The 21,681-nt window shown below is 39.2% G+C and overlaps 1 protein-coding gene across 1 annotated transcript in view; it reads right to left on the reverse strand.

The window, feature by feature from the left end:
• otofa (otoferlin a) overlaps positions 1-21,681 on the reverse strand; it is a 67,093-nt gene that overhangs the window by 3,212 nt on the left and 42,200 nt on the right. Inside the window, exons 10-42 of the mRNA XM_054618174.1 lie at positions 20,262-20,324; positions 18,885-18,969; positions 18,575-18,734; positions 18,003-18,189; positions 16,698-16,884; positions 15,671-15,894; positions 14,042-14,150; positions 13,709-13,895; positions 13,482-13,602; positions 12,961-13,061; positions 12,498-12,588; positions 11,524-11,640; positions 11,202-11,354; positions 10,572-10,764; positions 10,174-10,298; positions 9,854-9,988; positions 8,941-9,102; positions 7,083-7,202; positions 6,849-7,010; positions 6,467-6,629; positions 5,658-5,728; positions 5,422-5,451; positions 5,171-5,308; positions 4,982-5,057; positions 3,545-3,690; positions 3,321-3,455; positions 3,077-3,214; positions 2,856-2,983; positions 2,469-2,639; positions 2,139-2,299; positions 1,492-1,634; positions 1,320-1,408; positions 969-1,067 (exon numbers count right to left, since the gene is read on the reverse strand). Of these exons, the coding sequence (XP_054474149.1) occupies positions 969-1,067; positions 1,320-1,408; positions 1,492-1,634; positions 2,139-2,299; positions 2,469-2,639; positions 2,856-2,983; positions 3,077-3,214; positions 3,321-3,455; positions 3,545-3,690; positions 4,982-5,057; positions 5,171-5,308; positions 5,422-5,451; positions 5,658-5,728; positions 6,467-6,629; positions 6,849-7,010; positions 7,083-7,202; positions 8,941-9,102; positions 9,854-9,988; positions 10,174-10,298; positions 10,572-10,764; positions 11,202-11,354; positions 11,524-11,640; positions 12,498-12,588; positions 12,961-13,061; positions 13,482-13,602; positions 13,709-13,895; positions 14,042-14,150; positions 15,671-15,894; positions 16,698-16,884; positions 18,003-18,189; positions 18,575-18,734; positions 18,885-18,969; positions 20,262-20,324 (4,370 nt within the window). The remainder of the gene's footprint in view (positions 1-968; positions 1,068-1,319; positions 1,409-1,491; positions 1,635-2,138; positions 2,300-2,468; positions 2,640-2,855; positions 2,984-3,076; positions 3,215-3,320; positions 3,456-3,544; positions 3,691-4,981; positions 5,058-5,170; positions 5,309-5,421; positions 5,452-5,657; positions 5,729-6,466; positions 6,630-6,848; positions 7,011-7,082; positions 7,203-8,940; positions 9,103-9,853; positions 9,989-10,173; positions 10,299-10,571; positions 10,765-11,201; positions 11,355-11,523; positions 11,641-12,497; positions 12,589-12,960; positions 13,062-13,481; positions 13,603-13,708; positions 13,896-14,041; positions 14,151-15,670; positions 15,895-16,697; positions 16,885-18,002; positions 18,190-18,574; positions 18,735-18,884; positions 18,970-20,261; positions 20,325-21,681) is intronic.

A 21,681-nucleotide genomic window follows, 5' to 3' on the forward strand; every position in this document is an offset into this window, starting at 1 on the left:
CAAACCTTAAACAAACTTGACTTTGGAAATAGTAGTTTGAGAAAAAATAAAATGCTTGTTTAACAAAATAAAACAAAATGGTATTTTGACAGAATAAATAATTAAAATGTTAGTTTAACAAATGAGGGAAACAAGTAGATTACCAAATTTTAGCTCAACAAAATAAAAACATGGAAGCTTGATAAAATAAAAAGGTTTGACAAAAGAGGGAGTTTAAGTTAATTAAATAGTTTTTCAAGGAAATTGTGCTGTAGTTTGACAAAATAAAAAAAATCGCATTGTGACAAAAAAGATAATGGTAGTGTGACAAAAAAAATGTAGTTAGTTATGATAATGTAGATGTTCATAAATACCTATTTCTCTTAGACTTGCAACTTTATGTATGTATTTATTTCAAGCCCAGCATATCTAGGATATAGGATTGTTTTGGCATGTATACGACATGATCATGATTGTTCTCCAACAAGTTGTTTATGTGGTTTGATCCTGACTGAACTCATTTTTCATTTGCGTGCTCTTTGGAGAGTTTAAGACAAGCAAGGTTACATGCTGGATGGAGAGTTGAGACAGGAAGTGAGAAAGGGAAGAAAGAAATGTCTCCAGGAGGAAGGAAGGTAGTTGTACGAGCCATGCGATGGAATTGTGTGTTTACCCCCTGACATAGATGTCAGACATCTTCTCTCCTGTCATGAAAGCATCGTCCTCTAGAATTACGTCATCAGTGTTCCAAATAACAACACGAAGCTCAAAGCTAGACAGCAGCAGAGCATTGACCGGAGGAGAGAGAGAGGACAACAGACAGACAGACAGGAGACACACCACAAACACAAACAACACAAAAACGCACACAGAAAAAAATGGAAACAAAACAAAAAAATAATGGTTAACTGCAAAAAAAAAAAAAAAAAGTCCACGCACAGCTCACACCCACGGGACGAGGCTTGATCACCGCGTCCCACTGTACCTACCCCCTGACAAATATGTCACTGGACTTTTCCCCAGTGAAGTAATCATCGTCCTCCAGTATTACTTCGTCTGTATTCCAAATAATCACCCTGAGCTCATATCTGGTAAGGGGGGGAGGAAGGAACAAACAGTTGGACTTACATTTATCAGTAAATGGAGAACTAACTCGTCAAAAAGACTCACCATAACTTAAGCTGGGGATAAAACTACATATGCTGTTGGAAAAAATGAACACCTTAAAACGCAATTAATATATATATTTCCCATTCACCTGCATTAGTTTTATAGTTTTTCATAATCGGAAACATCATATTCATAGTGATGTTTGTCTTATTCGCCCCACCCCAGCCTACCTCTTAGGTTTCCGTGGTGATGTGTCAATCGCAGGTCCAGGAGCAGGCATGTCCATAGCAAACATATCCACCCACATCTCAATACGACCCTTTTAATACACAGAGAACAAAATACTTTCCAACCTTCATTTCAATCTGTTGTAGACTCCAGACAAGCGTGGCTCTTTCCTACCTGTTCGATGCCGGGTTTGTCGGGGTTCAGCAGGGGTCTGGTCTCCACGTGTTCAGGGACGAGTTTACAGCCCACCCTCGGGATCTCCTCCCAGTGGGTCAGCACTGTAAGAGCCAAATGCTCCTCAGTCTGCTTCTTCAGACCTGGGATATCGACACAAACAAAAAAGGAATGCAAAACACTTAAATGGGAACAATTTAGACATTTACAGCCTCATGTTAATGTAAATATATGATCATATATTACCTTTTCATCGTTTTTAGGATTAACATATCTTCAATAGAAGACCAAATGTCAAAAGTTTTATGTGCAGTTATACTCTTTTATACTCTTCCTTAATTATAGCATTGAAACAAGGGACATTTTGATTATGTAAGAGATATTGGGGTTTTTTTTTAAGTATGAATCAGTAACAGGGAAGAATAAAAGAATTTAAAGAAAAAAAAATAAAGAAGAAAACAATCTTGTTACAACAGAAAACCCCACATATAAAAGTAAATACACTCATAATAAATCACCGCACAACTTTGAAATCAGAGAGTACTAATCACTTTTATCACAATTAATTTGGCGGTTAAATAGTGATGATTAATCATATGCAGGACTTTTATATAACCACAGTTTTTAGGAGAAAAATGCAGCCATACCATTTTCGTCATCTATCTCTGTAGATCCCATAAAGATTCGATTGGCCACCTTGACTTTGCCTCCTGGCCCGTAATGAGGTCCATCGATCTTGCCGTCCTTACAGAGCTTCGCCAGAATCTGAGTGGGCTTCATTGGGTCCCGCCAAACATTGTATCCATGGCTGACATGATTGGATAACAAAGAGGTAATTGAACTTCTGAAGTGTTAAGGTATGGGAGCCAATCAGAAAGTGACAAGTAAATAAAGACAGGTGACAGGTTTCATATTGTGACACTGTAACTAAACCAATAACTAGAAACATATAAAGGATAAAACACAAGGATGCTCACACAGAATAGTTGGATGAAATGCCACAGGTGGCTCTGTATTTGCTGTAGAAACGATTCTCCAGGTCAATCTTTGTCTCTCCGATCAAGTCGTCAGTGCCGACCAGGTCCCAGTCGTACACCGACACCGTTAGCATGGACTCCATGGGAAATGTGGCCTCAATGTCAAATGATCTGAGCACAGACAAGTAGTAGATTAACAGGTGAGAACCAGAATTAAGAGAGTTAAAACAAATGTGAGAAGGGCAACAGATTCAGGCTCGTTCAGAATATTGTTGCACAAAAACATTTTTTGATGACGGCCATGTCAGCCAGACTTTTTTTCTGCTGCTTTACCAACACATGACAACAAACTGAAACCAAATGAAAAGCAGCTAACTATCAACTTACTTGCCAAACACAGGATTGAGCTGTTTGGAGATGTAGTTTTCTTTGTCCTTGACCTCTGACTTGCCCAGCTTGATGACAACATATGGATCAGCTTTTCCATTGATATCAGCAGGATGAAGATCTGTAGCCTAGAGGAAAACCGAAATATTTGTCAGTTTCGGTTTATTATGATGTGTGAATTTTTTTAACTGCAGTATAGATTTAAATGATAAGTCACTCACCCTGACCACATAGACCCGGACAAGGACGTTGATCGGATCGTTATGTGGGATGCTCTGGAACATGCCCATATTAGGATCGAATCCTGCCTCTCTTGTGATTTCCTCAGATAGAGGTAGCTTGTACATACATAAGGATCCCTGGGTGACATAATAAATTAACAGAGTAAAAGACAAGTGTATGACTTGTTTTCTGTCAGTTAGTATAGGCTGGGACATACTTGTTTTTACTTGTTTTTTTCCCCACCTTGAATCTGCCAACAATCCTGTCGTCATCCAGAGCGTGTTCGTCGTCATCCCCAGCCTTTCCTCTGTACAAGTTGAAAGTGTGAAGCCAGTCTTCAAAGTTTCCGTACTCACTCTCCAGCTCCTTGTTGTACACCTGCATAGGTCAACAAACACAACTAGTGTTTGTCTCTGCATGTCTATTATTGTGTGCTGGTATTTTTTTTTTGCAAATGACATACTCACCACCAGCTCATCCACTTTTGCTTTAACTGGTCGTTTATCAGAGCCGTCTGCAGCCTGACCCTTCTTCTTGTCCTTGTAGTTCTTCTTCTCTTTGCTCTTTTCCTTTGTCTTGGACCCTTTCAGAAGAAGGTCATCAGGTTTGATATCTGATTGGAAGGGTGAGTGAAAGTGGAGGTGCACAAAGTAGGGTTGGAGTCATGAAGAGGGGTGGCAGGGTTGCACACTACACGTGTCACTCAACATGAAAGCTGACCGATGTGTTTATCAGGGGGGTAAGTTTCCCTGAACTCATGTTGTAAAAGAAGTCAACTGTTCTTGTATGCTAGAAATGCACTTGATGAACCAAAAACATCACAACATGTTAAATTTATCTGCCTTAAAGAGTAACTCAACACCACCTGAAAATCATATTTTTGGTGATCTTCAGTGACTTAACTTCTCAAACTGCTGCAGTGATGTACAGGTGTACCATGGGACCTAGTGACATCACTATTGGGTGTGGTTACAGTTGCATAAAAGGACACTCATGACAAACTGAACCCATCAGTAAAGCTGGGTGAGGACAGCAAAACACTGCTTCTCAGCATGGTGTTAAGCTTTGGGGTGGAAAACAAGAACATGGTGGGAGGTAATTAATAAAAACTTGTTTTTTAAAACTACCATATTATGTAGGGTATTAATGCATCATAATAAATATTAAATGGAATAAATAAATTATTTTCACATTCATTTTAAGATTCTCAGGAAGAACTAATCAGTGAGAAGATTGGCAGAGACCAGAGGGTTCATGGTAAATGTAATAATTTTACATGTCACAAACACCATCTTCTCAATTGTTTACAGTTAATATCAAAGTTTGATGCTGAATTTGACAATATTTATTATTTTCACTGCATCCAAAACCTTTAGATAAATTTAATGCTGCAGGGATTGCAGCCTAACAGTGAATCATTTATGTAATTATGTAAGCATGTCAGTGTAAATGTTGTTTAATTCTGTGGGTCTGTATGAGCCAGCTTTCATGTGTACTGTAGAGCTGGGAGGCCATGCTGATGTTGAAAATGGTCATGAACATGATAATGTTTGACTCATGTTCAAAGCATGGATGAAGGATGAATCCATGGGAGCAAAGATACGAAAAGCGGAAAGCACATCAAAAAGCTTCTAAACGTTTTAAGCTCAAACTGCATCTCCAATGTTTTCAGGGCACTATAAAGAGCATAGATTTCATACCGGGACACTCAAATAAAAACTAATTTCTCGACGCCATCTCAAGCAATGCAGTTGACATAACAAAACTGTATTTCCTTCCTTCAAAAAGTAAATGTAGAATCCCAATTTAAAAGCCAATGTTAGTGTCATATCCCTTTAAAAGAAATCAAACCAGCAGACATTTGAGCACACTGGCAGGCAGCCTAGCTGATTTTGTTTCAATACCTGCTGCCTCTGCAGCTATCTCAAGGTCCTCTCTCTCCTCGGCCTCTGCCTGAGCCGCTTCCTGGGCTCTGAGGGTCTGGAAAAAACAGACAAGAAAATGTTGTCAGTCTAATAGGACTTCACTTGTGAGGGCAACAACAAAAACATGTGGACATGTAAAGAAAATATACAAGAATAGAATAGACAAACCTCCTTCAGTGTCTCTATTGAAGCAAAATATTTGGACCACCAGTCCAGCACTCTCTCATCCGTCTCATCTTCTTCCTCTACTCCTCCCTTCTTTTTCTTCTTCTTCTTCTTCTTGTCTTTGTCGCTTCCCTCCTCGGTCTGTTGAACAGTTCAGAAACATTAAGTGATTATCAGTAGCTCAGTTTTAATGCACAATAAGGCAACAGTTAACTTCAGCACATATTTTCATTGCCAAAGGAACGATTACTTACCATGTCAACCTTTACAACAGCGTCAGACGTCTATGATAGGGGGCGTCACATAAAACAACACAAGGGTTAAAACACACAATGGATGATGCAGGTAGGAGCGGCACAAGTACAGACTAGGCAGTTAGAAAGGACTGGACATAAAGCAGTGCTACTATTTACATATATAAACACACACATTGTACAATAGAAATGAAAAGGCAATGCTCTACAGTTCATGAACTCAAAGAAATGCTTACAGCGTCTAACTTGACCACCGTGTCCATTTTTCGGACCGAAGGCTCTGCGTCCATGTTGAGGATGATGTCACCTGCGGGGCGAGAGAAGGTGCGGGAGGAAATGCTGGGTGAGGAGCGAGGCTGGGAGCCGCCGTTGGCAAGGACCATGTAGCCATTCATTAGCTTAGCTGGAGTGAGGCCGAAGGGCAAAGACAGCAGGTGGCAGGAGGACAGGACAGTCAAGGACATGCGTGAGAGGAAATAAGATAACAGATGGAGGGAGGACACAGGCAGGAAAAGAGGTCAGGGCAGAAAGCAAGCAGAGACATCAGCAAAGTTAATAAAGAATGATCATTCATTCTTTAGTGACCAGAGAGCTGAATCAGAAATATTTAAATTAGTTTGTTTTAACCTTCCTTGATGCATAATACCCTGGTATTGTCTAAATGTTGCAGGAGGCCTGTCCAACTGGCATTTCAAAAAAGGTTAAAAAAAAGTCTAAAATGTTTTTTCCAGTCATGTTTTAGGAGGACCTACAGGTCTTTTGCAAGAAATAAAGGAAACCCAGAAATGACAAAGAAGTGAACAAAATAATATCTTCTACATTGTTCAAATTTATTTGCTACTCATTGCTATATATTTTTTACAATATTTGAAGATTAGAAACTCTGCTTGAGTGTAAATTGAATAAAGGAAATGAAAACTGGCAATAGAAACACAATGCTTCTCCTAATACACACACAAAATCCCACAGTTAATAGGCTCCTCACTAAAAGTAATAAAATATATCACAATAACAGAAACATAATCCTTCACTTGAGTGTTAGCACCTGCAGTGGCCCAGTTGTTGGAGGTCTTGTCTGGGGTGCTGTAGATGAAACGTCTCAGGCTGCTTACAGCATGGGACCCCACCAGGATGTAACGGCCAAATGCACGGCAGTCCACCACCCGGATGTTGAGAGGAGGGTGGAGAAGCTCATTCTCCGGAAGGTCCTGGGGACAAAATTAGGACATTAGGTTGGTGAGGTAACGGAAAGGAAAGAAGATAAGTTTGCATTATTCCTGCATTAAGTTACAATATGTTTTTTCAGTTAAGTGAAGGCAACAAGACCAATTTCAAGTCAGGTTTCATGTTTATTGAGAGGAACTGGATATAATACACAAGATCCAACGTTGTAGGGGTCTAAATGTCAAATTTACAGCTGTACTTACCACTTCAAACCATTTAACCAGGGTGCTGAAGTTGGGGTTTTTCTTGTAGTTCTGGATGAGGACTGACTGCACACCTCGACCTGCACACTCTATGTCCACACGAGGCCGATCCACCTGAGCCAGGTTAATCCTCTTCAGGTCCCTCAAGCCCCAGAACAAAACCTGAACCAGAATAAAAAACAGCATTAGCAGCAGGGGAGCTCAATTAAAGAGATCTGGTGTTTGAAATCTTACCTCTATGCGGTAGCGACTCAGGATGGGTCGGATGCCCAGCGGCACAGGCAGAATGGGTCCTCGCTCTGAGTCTGTCGGCCCTTCTAGTGGAGGAAGATCGGCCCTCCCTCCTTGACCAATCTAATAAAGGAGGAGAGAGCCGAAGTAAACCTCACTGTAAAAGGATGCAATGTGTCTTTGATTTCTGTATTGTGATACAGCATGACAACCATACCAGTTTTCTTTAGTACAGTCCTAACATTTGTATTAATTCTGTCTTTTCTTAGTATGAAAACTAAGGAGTAAGAGGTTAATGTCAATTTGGTAGAGATAAAAGTTATTGCAGCACAAACACCGACAATAATCGAATAGTAAGACAAAGTGGGATGAAAAGAAAGAATGCAAGAAAAGAGCACCTTTATTTGAGGAACAGCAAAGTTATGGACAGCGATCAGAGCTCGCCTAATCGCCTCCTCATCGAAAGGTATCTGTAGACGCAGGAGGAGGCGGAACAGGAAGGAAGGAAGAAAGAGGCAAATGGATATTTCAAAGGACAAAAAATGAATATGTTAGTGGAAAGGAAGGGAGTTGACATGGTGGCAGAGGAAAAAATGAAGATGCAAATATTTAGAGAAAAGGAAGGAAGTAATGCGTGTGATTATCAAAATAGAAAACAAGAAACATTTGTATGAGATAGAAACTTTCCATGCGAATCAATGTGAAATAACTTAAATAGGTTACTTGCTCAGGCTGTATTTATAATAGATATGAAAAAACATCCCAACAATTAAGTAGAGTTGAAATATATTTAATATCATAGTCTGTTGATTCCTCATCTTCATTATCCCATCAGAATTCCTATTTAATGGGCTGCTGGCAAATAATCTGTACATGTGATGGAAGAGTGCGCTGCATAATGCAATGCATGTTTACAATTAAACATCTTTACTTTTAGCCAAAATAATGCAATAAGATATATAATTCCTCCCAAAAAAGTTCACTATTAAATAAACAGTGTGTGGAATTTTGAAGGATCCACTGGCAGCAATGGAATATAACATTAATAAGAATGTTTTATTAAGCGTGTTATCACTTGAAAATAAGAATCATTGTATTTTCATTAGCTTAGAATGAGCAGTTTATATCTACATCGAATGCTCTTCACAGAGCCATCCCCCATGTTTCACAAGTAGCCAAGAACAGAAAAAACAAATACTGGTTCTAGAGAAGGCCATTCATGTTTGTGTGTGAGCCACTGTAGTTCTCCGACATGGTTGGTACACAGGAGAATCCTACATCCTGCACCTTAAAACGGTATGAGTTTTAATATGAAAATCTGCAAAATTTCCAATATTTTTGAGCTCGACTTCCCTTGGAAAACATCCAGATCTCTTTTTAAAATTTTTCCAATAATGAATCGACCCTTTGCAACCCTAGATAACAGATATACTGACTGCTTGGCTGATCTTTTGTACATGCTCCACATCATTAAAGGCACCTTGTGGAGATTTTGTGGCGTTATGGAGAAGTGCTTTTGTGAGAGGGTCCCTGTTTTTTGAGAATAGTGCAAGCATGTGGATACAAAGTTCTACGAATAGATTCACACTTTTAACAGTTGGTGACTGTAACAAACCAAATGTAGTAACAACAAAGGCAGTGATGGTTTTCAAGAATTTTCAGTTGTCGTTTCTGTTGTTCTCTTAAATACAACCAAAACACACCGTAGAGCAGTGACATGGAATCTCTCAAAGGGACCCTACGGAGTCTCATGTATGTGTGCATGTATATGAAAAATCATTCATTCATTTGTAAGTGTCAATGCATGTGTGTGCATGCGTATGTAAAAGCTTCATTAATTTGTATGTGTTTTTGTTGTTACCTGCAGAAGCTCAAAGGCAGCCAGCAGTTCCCCAGCAGTGCTGTTCCCTCTGTATATCTGGTAGTACTCCAGCTGTGGTGGGAACCTCGGGGGGCCGTAGTACTCGTCACACATCTTGATGGTGGGCTTCGCAAACGTGCGACCTATGAACTCTGCCTTGCCCTGAAGACCACATTGTGACAGCAGGCAGTCGAGACAGTCAGGGGGACAAGGGAAGGGAGTTAAACAAGGGTGAGGGAAGTGCAGTTTCCATGGCAGCCACTTGGGGTCAGTATTGTCAAAGTGGTGGAAGGTTTCAAAATTGTGTAATTTGAGAGGGAAAGCTTGCAGCAGTATTACATAACAAAAACAAACTCACTGACTAAAGATGTGTGAAAGTGTGAAAGAATAAAAAGAGGCATACTCATTATAAATATATCTACATCAGCAATTTTTAACATCTTGAGTGTTGCAAGATGGATTTTTTACAACGCACCACTGCTTATAGTGTACAAGCATTAATGCCCCTGCAGCTGCTGCTGTTACAAAGTGAGAGAGGGGAAATGGAGTGGGTACATGCAAGTTTGTTCCAGAGCTCATCAGCAGCTAGCTGAACCTGGCCATTCATGCTATATCAGCTAACAGACACCAATAGCTATCAGAACATCTAATTCAACACAATTCAACAGCACTAATGCTTTCACACTCTATTAAGCCAGCAGAGCGAGAGCAAGGCCAGAGATCAGGTGAAGAGCAGGGTGGAATGAAACAAGAGTGCACGAACAGTCAACATATGAAGGAAGGAGAAGAAAAGCACTTTTAGATTTGTTTTTTCGCAAAGTAAATGCTTTTTAACTGTTTAACAAGCATTGACGCATCTATTAATTAGTGTCTCAATGATGCATCCATTCATTCACATAGATTAAGATCCTACCACAGTGTCCTGGTCATAGATTTCAACTACAATGATTGGAGGGTCATCTCTAAGCTCACTGGCCTCCCCGAACAGCTCCACATCGTCAAACACCAGCAGCTGGTCCCATGTAGGACAAAGAGTCTCGCTCAGGATCTGTAGCACACACATCAAATCAAATAAACAGTTAACGCTAATACTTTGACTGAGTAGGACTGAGCTACTGCCGCCCATGTCAACTCAGTTAACACATAATTAATACAAACACTCGTTCAGTTGACACATACACACAAACAGTGTATGTACACTTACAGTACATGTACACTCATTCATGTTCCTACCTCAGTAACCTGGCTGTGTGTGGAGAAGAAGACCCGGGCGAAGGGATCTGACAGGCCACTGCTGTCAGCAGCGAACAGACTGCGAGCCTGGTACATGTGTGCTCTCAGCTGAAACACCTGCTTCACTGATGGACGTACACACATAACATCATATTAACTAACAATCAAAACACTTTGTTAGCAATCTTCAATAGAAGGTATAAAAGTGAACCACAGAGTCAAAGCGATCAAAGGAGTCAAATGTTGATTTATGAGTGAGTTTTTGGGGCGTTTTGCCTCTAATTGATTTTAGATTTTAGAGTTAAACCTCAAAGATCAATCAAGATCCCTCCAGTGAATGAGTAGAAAAACGAACCAAAAACAATAATTAATTCAAACGTATGTATTCAAGAGCTTACTGTTGTAGACAAGGCTGACGGGGGGGACAGAGTGAAGACCAGGGCCCATTTTAGCAGATTTGATCTCCTCAAAACCATTAGGCAGACCATTGAGAAAGTCCTTCCTTTGCTTGTTGAGGCCGAGCCACAGATACAACTCCAGCTGAGCCTGAACTGTCCAGCCTGCAGGACCAAACCCTTTCTTACCGGGCAGCTGTGGGCACAGATTACAACAACAGTGGACTGAATGACCACAGGAAAGTATATATTACAGTACATCCTTTCTTTGGTATCATTACAGTGGCTCAATCATTAAGCATTATGCAGACAATGTTGCAACATGGCCCAACCCATAAATTTTAGGAAGCCATCTCATTGATTTTCGCGCTTCTCCCAAGGCAGCTTTCATTGTTTACAAGCCTATTCACCATACTTGTCAATACTGTATCTTGTATATTGACTATTCACCACTACTGATAATCTCACAGTGCAGTCAGCAGCAAAGTACAACTTTATATTCCATGGTTTCAACTTTAACTGTTGATGAGTATAATGAGCGATGATTCATTTACAATGGTTGAATATCAGCAAAATGTGTTTTAATAACTAACAGTGTTTGACTAAGAGAGGAGAAGGAAGAGATGATTGCACCTTGAGGAAGACAGCTTTGACTTTGCCGCAGTCTTTTCCCATTTCCTCATCCACTATGGAGTAGAGGATGTCTTTGGAAGGAATCCGGGCGTAGGCGATGCGCTTGTTGTTGCTCATCATCCAGATGAAAACATCTGGAATGCTGTGCTGAGGCTGGACAAGATAAATAGATAGGAATCAATAGAGAGGTGATCAACATTGTCTTCTCTTACTTAATGTACAACGCTTTATACTGTATATTGAGTCTGCATTAATAGTTATATGCATTCATTCTGTGTCAGTTCTGTACTTGGAAATACAGGATTAGGGTTAGGTACAATACCTCGTCTGCGAGGAAACGGAGCTTCTGCAGGAAGTTCTGCACCAGCTTGAGTTTGTCTCTGACTGTATTTTTCTTCACCTGAGTTCGGATCTGTTTGGCCTGCTGGCCCATGCTGTCCTGCAGGAGGAGAGGTGATAAGTGACGATGAAGCTTAGTAATAGAGGGGCATTGCAGATTACATATATACATAATGAACACACATGCACACATCATAGCTGGGGTTCTATCAATATTCAATTTAACTAACTGCATCAATGGATTATCTTAAAATAAAATAAAAATTGGTGAATCTAAGAATTAAGACTATATAGAAATGATATACACAAGAACATCTTGCTGATTTCTATATGCTATTTCATTGAGTCCTTTTACATCCATGACTTTTCCCACCAATTTCTTTCAGGGAACATGTTTGTGTTCTGCTGCAATACTTGTGCTCTCCATTGCAGTTTACACATTCCCTCACAGTGTTGTAGTGCAGCTACAGGCGGGTATGCAATATAGTCATTTATATTCTTTTTTAGTATGCATACTTAGTAGACATACTTTTCAGGTTAAACAATGGATCTAATTCATAGCATAACCTCCTCTTTTTCACAACTCCAAGGCATTCATGCAATTCTTGTGTTTTTCTCCAGAACACTTTGTATTCCCTTTGCATTTCTTCTTGAAGCAGATCAAAACCCTACTTGCAATTAAATACAAACTTTAATCAGAATATAAACAGGTCTGAGAATATGACAGTATTGCAAATACATGCAAATGTAAGCAAATAATTATTCAAGGTAATGAAAATGTATTACAAAAATGAATTTTCCAGCGTGGCCTTTACAGGGACTCCACACTATTTACTCACTAAGGCGATGGGATTAGAGACTGAACAGCAGCCAAATTGATTAATCACTGCTCTCCTCCTTTTCCTCTGTCACTCACGCTTCTTCTTTCTTTACCAATTTGAGAAACATAAATCATACCATCTCTCTAATGCAGGACTTGAGCCGCTCTCGATCCAGTTTGGTTCGGCCTGCCTGGTTCAAATCCTTGTTAGCCAGAATCACAAACCGACTGGAAATAACCACAAAATACAGAAGATGAAACATGAAAGTGGACTGACTCTATAAATCTTATGCCTCTGTGATCACTCTTGTCACCATGACATTCATAATGACTGTGTTTTAGAGATGTCTATGTGCAGCACTTCTGTCGTCAGTTGTTTCTGGGTCATTAATGAAGCTGCTAGTAATAATTAATGTGCATGTTTGAAAAGTTGTTAACAGCATTAAATGCAGAAACTGGATAATGAGCACTGTGCAGTTTTAGTTCTTACAGTACAGCTTTCAGCATCAAGATAAACTCTCTGTATCTGTGCTGACAACTGAGTCACAATAACAGTTATAATACAAGACCATGGAAAATTATTATTTCTATGTATCTTGCCTGCAGCTGACACTGAGCTCCTCCAGCACTCCCCTGAGTCTGCGCTCTGGAAAAGCCTTCTCCGTCTTAATGATCTCCTGAACGTCATTTAAACCCTCTTCCTGTCGGGACACAAAAATATTGGAACTTAGGACAAAACAAGTTGTTAGTACTGATAAGGTTTATATCCAAAACATATTTTACTAATGGGAATGCCCCATATCAACATACACATACTGCTATCTCCTGTAGTTTACTTTAACGGCATCTATAGGTAACCGACATTTTATGTAGACACATGGCTAGTATATCCATCTCTTATGTGTCATTTGTTTATAATGAATTTTCCTTTATTTCCCATCTTTTTAGCCATTGCATCAACATGGTTCTGGGGGTAACAATATTGGTTGGTCTTAAATATCTCAACAACAGCAGGACTATAGAATCTTAGTTTTGTTATTACTGCTATAAATGCTACTTAGTTTAGTCAACCTTGCCATCCGAGCCAACCTTTGCATATTTGGATAAATGTGTATACTGACCAGCTTGTCAGCGCTCTTGTCCATCATGTTGGAGTTGTAAAGTCGTCTTCTCTGGTCCTGCCACCAACTTTTGATGTAGACACATGGCTTCTTTTCAAAGTAGGGAAGATGGAAGTAATTCCTGCAAAGTACAAAAAAAGATTTGGTTTACAGTCTAAAATCCTAAATTGTTACAATTGGGTTTTAAACATCCTCGAACCTTCCCCCTGTGACCCTTGACCCCTGACCTGTCGGTGATGACAGGCTTCATTGGAGGAGTGGAGGAGACAGAGACCAGGTCCCCGTCCTCGTCCGCCTCGTCCTCACTGGAGTTCTGTATGAGCTCGCTCTCCTCTTCTTCATTCTCACCGTCTTTCTTCTTCTTCTTCGACATTGAAGGTTTGCTTACACCATCTATCTGGTTGCCATAGTTACCTGTTAGTGGGCAGAACATTTCACGTTGTTCTGGAGTTTGCTTGGTTACGGTATATATCGATTTTTCCATGTCACTTCTCTCTGACAAATTGTAAAAGTGTGGGCTGCATGTCAATATTACCAAGATGAAGGAAAGGTTTATTTACCTATTGTGATTTCAAAACTTATCGCTTTGTCACCAATCTTCCTGTCTATCATGGTGGCTTCCAGGAAGGAACCAAAGAGGAAGAACTCATCTATTTTCCCAGTGGCGCTCTGATGGGGTGAGGAGAAGCTCATTAAAAAAACAGCAAACATTTTATTGGACTGAAGCACATTTATTTTATTGTAGAGTCTGTGGAAGAATTACTGCATCTGCTCTTTTCTGTCTCTACACACATAAAATCTAGCTGCCTCCTCTCTGAATTAGTGAGCCACTTAATTGATATACAACATTTGTAAATGCACTAATTTCCACCATATTTTCTGCCTTATGATGCGTTTTACTTATTCATATGGTTGTTATCAGAATATTACTCAAAACTCATTATTCTTTTGAAAAGGATTTGCATCAGTTCATCACAATGCCTCCAAGGTAGCTAATACAGCTTGGCTTACACTTCTTAGCTGCAGAAGAGTTGTTCAATAAATCATTAAAAGGGCCCCCAAATCATAACAAATTCATGCTGCGTTCATATGATGAGTACCTAGTGTCCTCCAAATAAAGACCATAACATTGAGACACTTCCTAAAACAATTCCATTCCCTCAAAATAACCTTTATGGCAATAACCTTACAAAACATTCAAGCCTGCTCGGTCTCATAGGGCCTTTTAAGGGAAGTTTCAAAACAATTTAAACATTAAATCAATGAATTATTCCCTCTTAAACATTTTAACTTCAGGGCAAGCCCAGAAAACATGTAGCTGAAATCAATGGGACGATCCAATCGTGATTGGTCTCTCCAACAACCTAACTGAATCGGACAACCATAAATGGACCGGAGCCAGCTCACAATTTTCTGAAGCAGAAAGACATTATCTGCTTTTTTTTTTACACGTCCAAAGTGAAATGAGTAACTATTTTCCAGTGAATGATTAAAAACCACTGATAAACACATTTTACTTTGTCTTGTAAATAAATGATGAGTGAAACAAAAAAATTGCTTTTACAGCATTTCTTATTTCTATGATTAAATTAGCAATTCGTGTCTCCCTCAAAGCAAAGCACTCGACAACTGAATCAGAGTCAGGCTGGCATGAATGACTGAGGTTCCCAGGGGACCCATTTACACCAACAGCCAGGAGGTAAAATAGCTGGCAAGCTTACCCCGAGGCAAAGCATCTAACGTTTCTAATTTCACTGATGAGTAGTTAACTACACAAGTACCAATCCTTTGATGGATTGTAGCATTTAACTGTTTATTGTGGGTCAGGAGGTCAGCAGAGGTCAAACAGCATGCTGTTCTCATGGATCACAAGTCAGGATAACAGCTTTTCGCTAAATGTGTTGTAAGATAATATGATTTAAGTGATGAAGTTGGAGCATACAGAGGTTTGTATGATATATTCCAAAAAGTAGGGTTTTTTTGTGCAATTTTTTACAAATGGCCAGCAACACGAGCGATCATTGCATCTGCGCAAGTCACTGTGGTGTTTAGGCAACAAAACTACTTAGTAATTGACCAGTCTATGAGTGTAAAAATACTTCCTTTACATAAAATAATAGCCTCAAATTGATACATCAAAAAGACTTTCCAAAAACCACTTAGCTGTGTCTGTAGTCAGGTCTTCTCACCTCTGAGATGTTGGAGACGCTCTCCACCTGCACCTCAGTGGAGCTCATGAGCTCAGGTGAGGTGGTGTCCAGGATCTCCACAGCGATGGAGAGCAGGAGACGGGCTCTGAAGGACACGCCTTCTCCGAGACCCTCATTCAGGTCCTGGTGCTCGTCCATCAGAGTGTACTGACGGGTGGAACCGTACATGTTGGCCCACGCTGGACCCATGGTGGGCAGGAACCCTGGAAAAGGGAAAATACATGTCTGTGGGAGATGACGTGGTAATCTACAATAATGCTTTAACAATTACATCCTTAACATCCAACACTAGCTATTCCCACCACTGCCCAGCAAAACAGAAACAAACATACAAAAAGCCAGACAGCAGCAGGCAAGTTATCACATATTAATCTAGGACAGTTTCAGTTGTCATCTTTATCTAGACGACATAAAATTATAAATTCTTGTTGAACTTTTCACCAGAGCCAATTCTATCATAACAGATAATTGGCTTGCCACTGCTTAAAGGCAAATCTAAAATGTCTTTGTAATAAGACTATTTTTTTTACTATTGTCCTAAGCTCAGTGCTGTGCTATGGTTTTTTTTTGAGCATTATAGGTTTGTAATTTTTTCAGTTTCTGTAAGGTTGAACGTTTGATTGTCTGATCAGTAATGGTGGAAAATCACTAATCATGCTCATCAATTTTTCCTCTTTGAATAAAAATAAACTTCAGTCTCTGCTAGAAATTATACTTTATCACTAGTTTGCTGGGAATGTCCCCAGACAATTAGCAAAACTCTTCATAATGGCTATTGCACTTTCATTTAATATATGCTAATGTATGTAATGATTGCAAGTTAATTTGAATGTCATCCCCTAAATTCATACAGCCATTAGCGAAGGGTCAGATGGGTCATGAGGTTCGATTCACACAGCACAGCTCATTACCGCATAGAGTAACATATTAACTAGTTAAGAATGACTAATTAATGTACCTGACAGCTAATCAATGCTAACAAGACCAACTGTGTGTGTTGACCTACCTTTGTCACCATCATTTGATATCTTGCGTAGGTCAACAAAGTGGGTTCCTATGGCGACGTCATTGACCTTATCCGAGTCTCGTATCTGGACCTTCATGCGTTTGCAGAGTGGAGGGAACAGCTCAGTGAAGACGACCTGCTCGTTCCAGATTGGCTCATAACTGCTCTTCTGGACTGAAGTCTTCCCCTGTAAAAAACACATGAAAGAGAAACACTCAAGAACAAGGTATAAAATACAATCACATTTGTAGTGATCAGTTATGTGGCTTTAGTCTGTATGTTATAGTAGCTGATACTGTTGATTTAATACAATTAACTTTAAAGGAGCTATTCTACTTCATAGGCCTCCTCAGACCAGTAGCAAGTGGGAAAATGTTTGTTCAGGAGTAAATGTGAATTGCTTAAAAGATATACAGCATATATTTGCTGCAGTTGCTCATGCTGGTCCTTAAGCAATTTCAATGTAATGAGGCGAGGGATGAAATCCACAGTCCTCATTTAGTGTAAAAATGCATTTTGAAGTTCATCAAAAGCTAATATAAGGCTTCAGCAGTCTGAGTTTGACAAATCAAATGGCTATCTTTCAAAGTTGCTGTCATTTAAGTACAACATTTTGTCTTTGTGTTACTGTCCCCCTGCCATGACTCAATAAGAAAACCATGTCCATTTAAAAACAGAGGGAATGTTATACTAAAAAGCCTGTAAAGCAGCAAAAAACTCATTTTAATTAGTCAAACTGATGGCAGAAACCTCATTTTAGCTTAGCCTGTACTTAAGAAGTATCTTTTGCAGGGAAAGAAGGATTTTGTTCCACTTCCTTTACATTGAAAACTCTCCTGGACAGGATCTCTTTGTGGCAGATATGGACAGAAGCAACCAATAACCCTTTAAAAGTATACACGGACATGCAATTATGATATTAAGATACACTCAACAAATATGTGACTCAATCCTTTAAGATGCTTTCTCTACATTACTTATTTGAAGCCTGCTTTTATGATTTTATGTATGTGAGAAATGTAGGCTTGTGTTAATGTAAATAATTGGATCTGTGGGAAAGGTGGAATTGAGTATACATGATGCTCCTTTATGATAATAATATAAATATAGTTAGTTATTAGTTAAACTATTTGAGTATTAGTATTAGTTAAACTATTTGAGTACCGTAAAGCTTTTAAAATCCACACCACAGATGTATGGATGCATTATCAAAACCACACTGTATATAAGGGGGAGAAAGAAGGACCCCACAGGGAGTAATAACCCCACAAAGAATAAGAGACTGCAGGACATGGAGGGAGTTACTTTCTGCCCAGCAAACTGCACTTGAACGTAGGGGTCAACCAGGTCTCTGTTCTCTCCAATGAAGGCCTTCTTCACGTTAGCCATGATAGTGGTGTTCATTTTAGGAAGTCCCTCAGCGCGGTAGATCTTCACATAAAACCTTGCCCACTGTCTCTCTGCTGGGATGCCCTCTGGGAGCAGGAGGTTCCTAGAAACAAACAGCAGCACAAAAACTCTTTCAGAGACGGGATTGTGGAGTTATTGACTACATTTAGGTTAAGTACAGATTGTGGAATAAGCTTGATAAACATTTGGTTTTAGTATAAAATACTTAACATTATTTAATACCGGATGTCAAAGTAGTCAAACATTTGACTTCTTGTACTGTAAGAGATACTTTGAAATGAAGAAAGTGATGCAGACATAACTGCAAAAATATCTGTTATATGGAATAATCTGCATATATATATATAGAAATATATATATAATCACATTTGGTATACCACTTTCCACTGGTAAAATGTAAATTTTAGTTGACCTCAGTCGACTTCAAAATTAATTCAATCTGAAACACAACAGTCACAGTTTATTACCCCTCTAAATCGTCTTCATCGGTCTCGTTGGCCTTGTGTGGGGTCTTGATGTTGTCGCCCTTCCCGACCACGGCGATGTCACACTTCACATATCCTTTACACCCCGCTGTTATGTCATCAGGATCAGACAAGATGGCCCACTTGTGGTAAAACTGATGTTCTAGGATAGATGTCAATAATTTAGTCAATAACTTACAGCTAAAATTAAATCCAGTCTCACTTAACAATCAACAAAAGAACTTCAAGAGACTATGCATGTATTTTATGATCAGTTATTAGATTTATTTTGGAGCTACAACTTGTAGTTTACCAGGTTGAGAGTAAACAGTCCCTACATCCATCTTGAAGGTTCCCACCAATGTCCCACTTCGAAGAAGATTTTTAGAATGAATAACCTACGCAGACAGAATTGAGAATTAAATATTAAAACAGAGAGCACTACAGTGTTGGAAACAGCAATCAATAATTCAGAAGTGTGAATGTTAAAGGGAAACAGATGGATATGGACTATATTTTTAACAAGGGGCTGCATAGTGTCTTCACCATTTTCCATTAAAACTTAACCAGCTTCTCTCTCAGATCTTTAATTATCCAAATTAATGCAGATTCAGATTAATTCTTTATCGCCTCTATAAAGAATATTTCCTTTCACAGTCTGTACACAGAAATAACATTCAAAACAAGGTATAAACAATGTAAGAACATAACAACAACACAAGTTTATTACAGTAGGCCTAGGCTTTTTAAAGCAGTAATGGCTGGTGACACAAAACTCCTCTTAAAGCGTGTTTTTTTTGCAGATTGGATGTCTGTATCTGCGGCCAGAGGGGAGTAGGATTAAGCATGGGTTGAGAGGCTGCAGGGTTGTGTGCCATGGTCGGCGCTCCTAAGCAGCAGCAGTGTCAATGAGGGCTAGCAGATCAGGAATGGGGAGACAAATTATTCTAAAAGATGTGTTGGTTATTTCAAGAGCTTTTTTTTTTACTGGTGGGGATGAGCTATGTGATGCAATAACTGGCAATACCTTTTTATGTCTTCACAGTCATTTATACATACCAAAGGGCAGTAATATCTTCTCATCTCCGACCATTAAGTATTAAATATACTTCACCCCCAAAATGACCATCTGTTTATCAATTATTCACCGTGTGTTACCTTGAACTCTCGAATGCAAGGGATCGTAGCACCAATACAAGCATGAGATGGAAATTATTAATTGTAAGGTTTTGCGAAGATGCATGTTTTTGGGGAGTAAGCATACGACTGGATAAACAAGACTTGAATTATACTGCACAAGACACTGCACAGAGAGTTTGTTTATGATTGTCTGATATAGTTTTCCATTTACTTCCTACTTTCCTACTTTCCTCAAAACTTCTCCCAGTTTCTCCCTGGAAGCATGCAAGATAAACAACATTTTCTTCAAGAATTCAAGGTAACACGCAGTGGGCAACTGATATACAAATGGTAATTTTAAGGGTGAAGTTTTCCTTTAAGGAGTTACATTACCGTCATCATTCAATTTTTCCTCATTAAAACATAACATGTTTTAGTGTTTTATGTGCTCTAAAATCAAACCTTAAGTGAAAGCATTACAAACCCATGAACCAAAACATGTACCACAGTGGGAAAAATGGGTTTGTTTAGCAGTACTGCTGTGTGTACTTTTGGGGTGTGGAGTACTTACTGAGAGCTTGATGATCTTATCAAACATGACGTGAGGAGGGACGTGGAAGTCAAAGACGAAGTACTGCATAGAGTAGAGAAAAAAGGTTTGCTCATTAAAAACATATTCCCTTATACTACTGGATAACACATTCTTCTTTCAGATTTGGGAGTAAAATGTGCAAGATAACTTTGAAGTTCAGAGGGTAGCAGAGTAGAAACTTCATGAGATCCACTCATATTGAAGCCACATCAAAGCTCTAGCCCCTAAAGCTTTCAGTTCCTTACAGGCAAAGATGAGTGGCTTGAAAAGAAGTAAGTTCTTTATCAAATATTTTTCATACCTTTCTGTATGTGTCTTCATGTGTCACTGTATTGGTTACAGCTATACTGTGACCTATATATGCAACTCTACTACAGGCAGTGTCTCTACAGGGTGCACAGACATCACAAGAACTCAGATTTGTCTCATGAGATCACTTTGCAATTCCTCTTTGTTTGTTATTTCCATGTGCTGTTAGTGTTTGTTCACAGTGAAAACAAAGAATAACACTGGAGAGCCAGACTATACAGAACTGTACATCATTGACTTTGCTTCAGGCGACATCTCAGTCATGGACCTATTAGCACATCCTTCAGAATTGCATTTGGTATTTTGCAGGTAAGTAAAAACTCCAAATTTGTGCTGTTAAGTCAGAATAACATATTTATTAACTAAACAAAAAACTTGTGACAAGGAAAACGGTGATGAAAAGGGGTGAAATTACATTTCTCATGATTGATTATGAGTTTTGGGAATATTATCAGTGAGCCTCAAAAGACAAGAGATGATTTCAGATGATGAGTCCTGAGATGTGTGCACCTATCTGAAACAGCACAGACTGGGGGGTCTGGATACGAGGAGAGAAAGCACAAAGGACTATTATCTTGAGCACTCTTTTTTTCCAGTTTGTCTGTCCACAGGGGACTTTCAGACAAACAGTAGCAATCGATAACAGACAAACTTTCTGTCCCTGCAGGACACAACCCAGAGGCTGAGCTCTGAGTGACTCTCACCACTACCACCACGTGTTTAGGAACACTCAGAGCTGGCAAAAACTGTCGAGTTAAGAGCTTTATGTGTGGCGTTTTAAAGTCAATAAATCACAACAATGTTAGACCATCAAAGAGAGCATTGATAGCCTTTACACAGCATTTTATTACCTAGCTTATGGTCTTATCTAATACTACCTAGGTTTGCAATTTATTTAACATACTCAAATTGTAAGCATGTAATATTTATTGCGGTTATTCGGGGAGGATACATAAGTTATACATAAGTCTTGTTTTGTTGGCATTAGTTAACAAGCCTTGTTGTGTTGTCTTTAGTTAATGTACAGAAGAAACATAATATTTTAACAGAGATCCAGTTAACCTCTCAAATATTGACATCAGATTTTTTG

Source organism: Anoplopoma fimbria, chromosome 18 (genome assembly GCF_027596085.1).
Source record: "Anoplopoma fimbria isolate UVic2021 breed Golden Eagle Sablefish chromosome 18, Afim_UVic_2022, whole genome shotgun sequence".
In the NCBI taxonomy this organism is placed as follows: Eukaryota; Metazoa; Chordata; class Actinopteri; order Perciformes; family Anoplopomatidae; genus Anoplopoma; species Anoplopoma fimbria.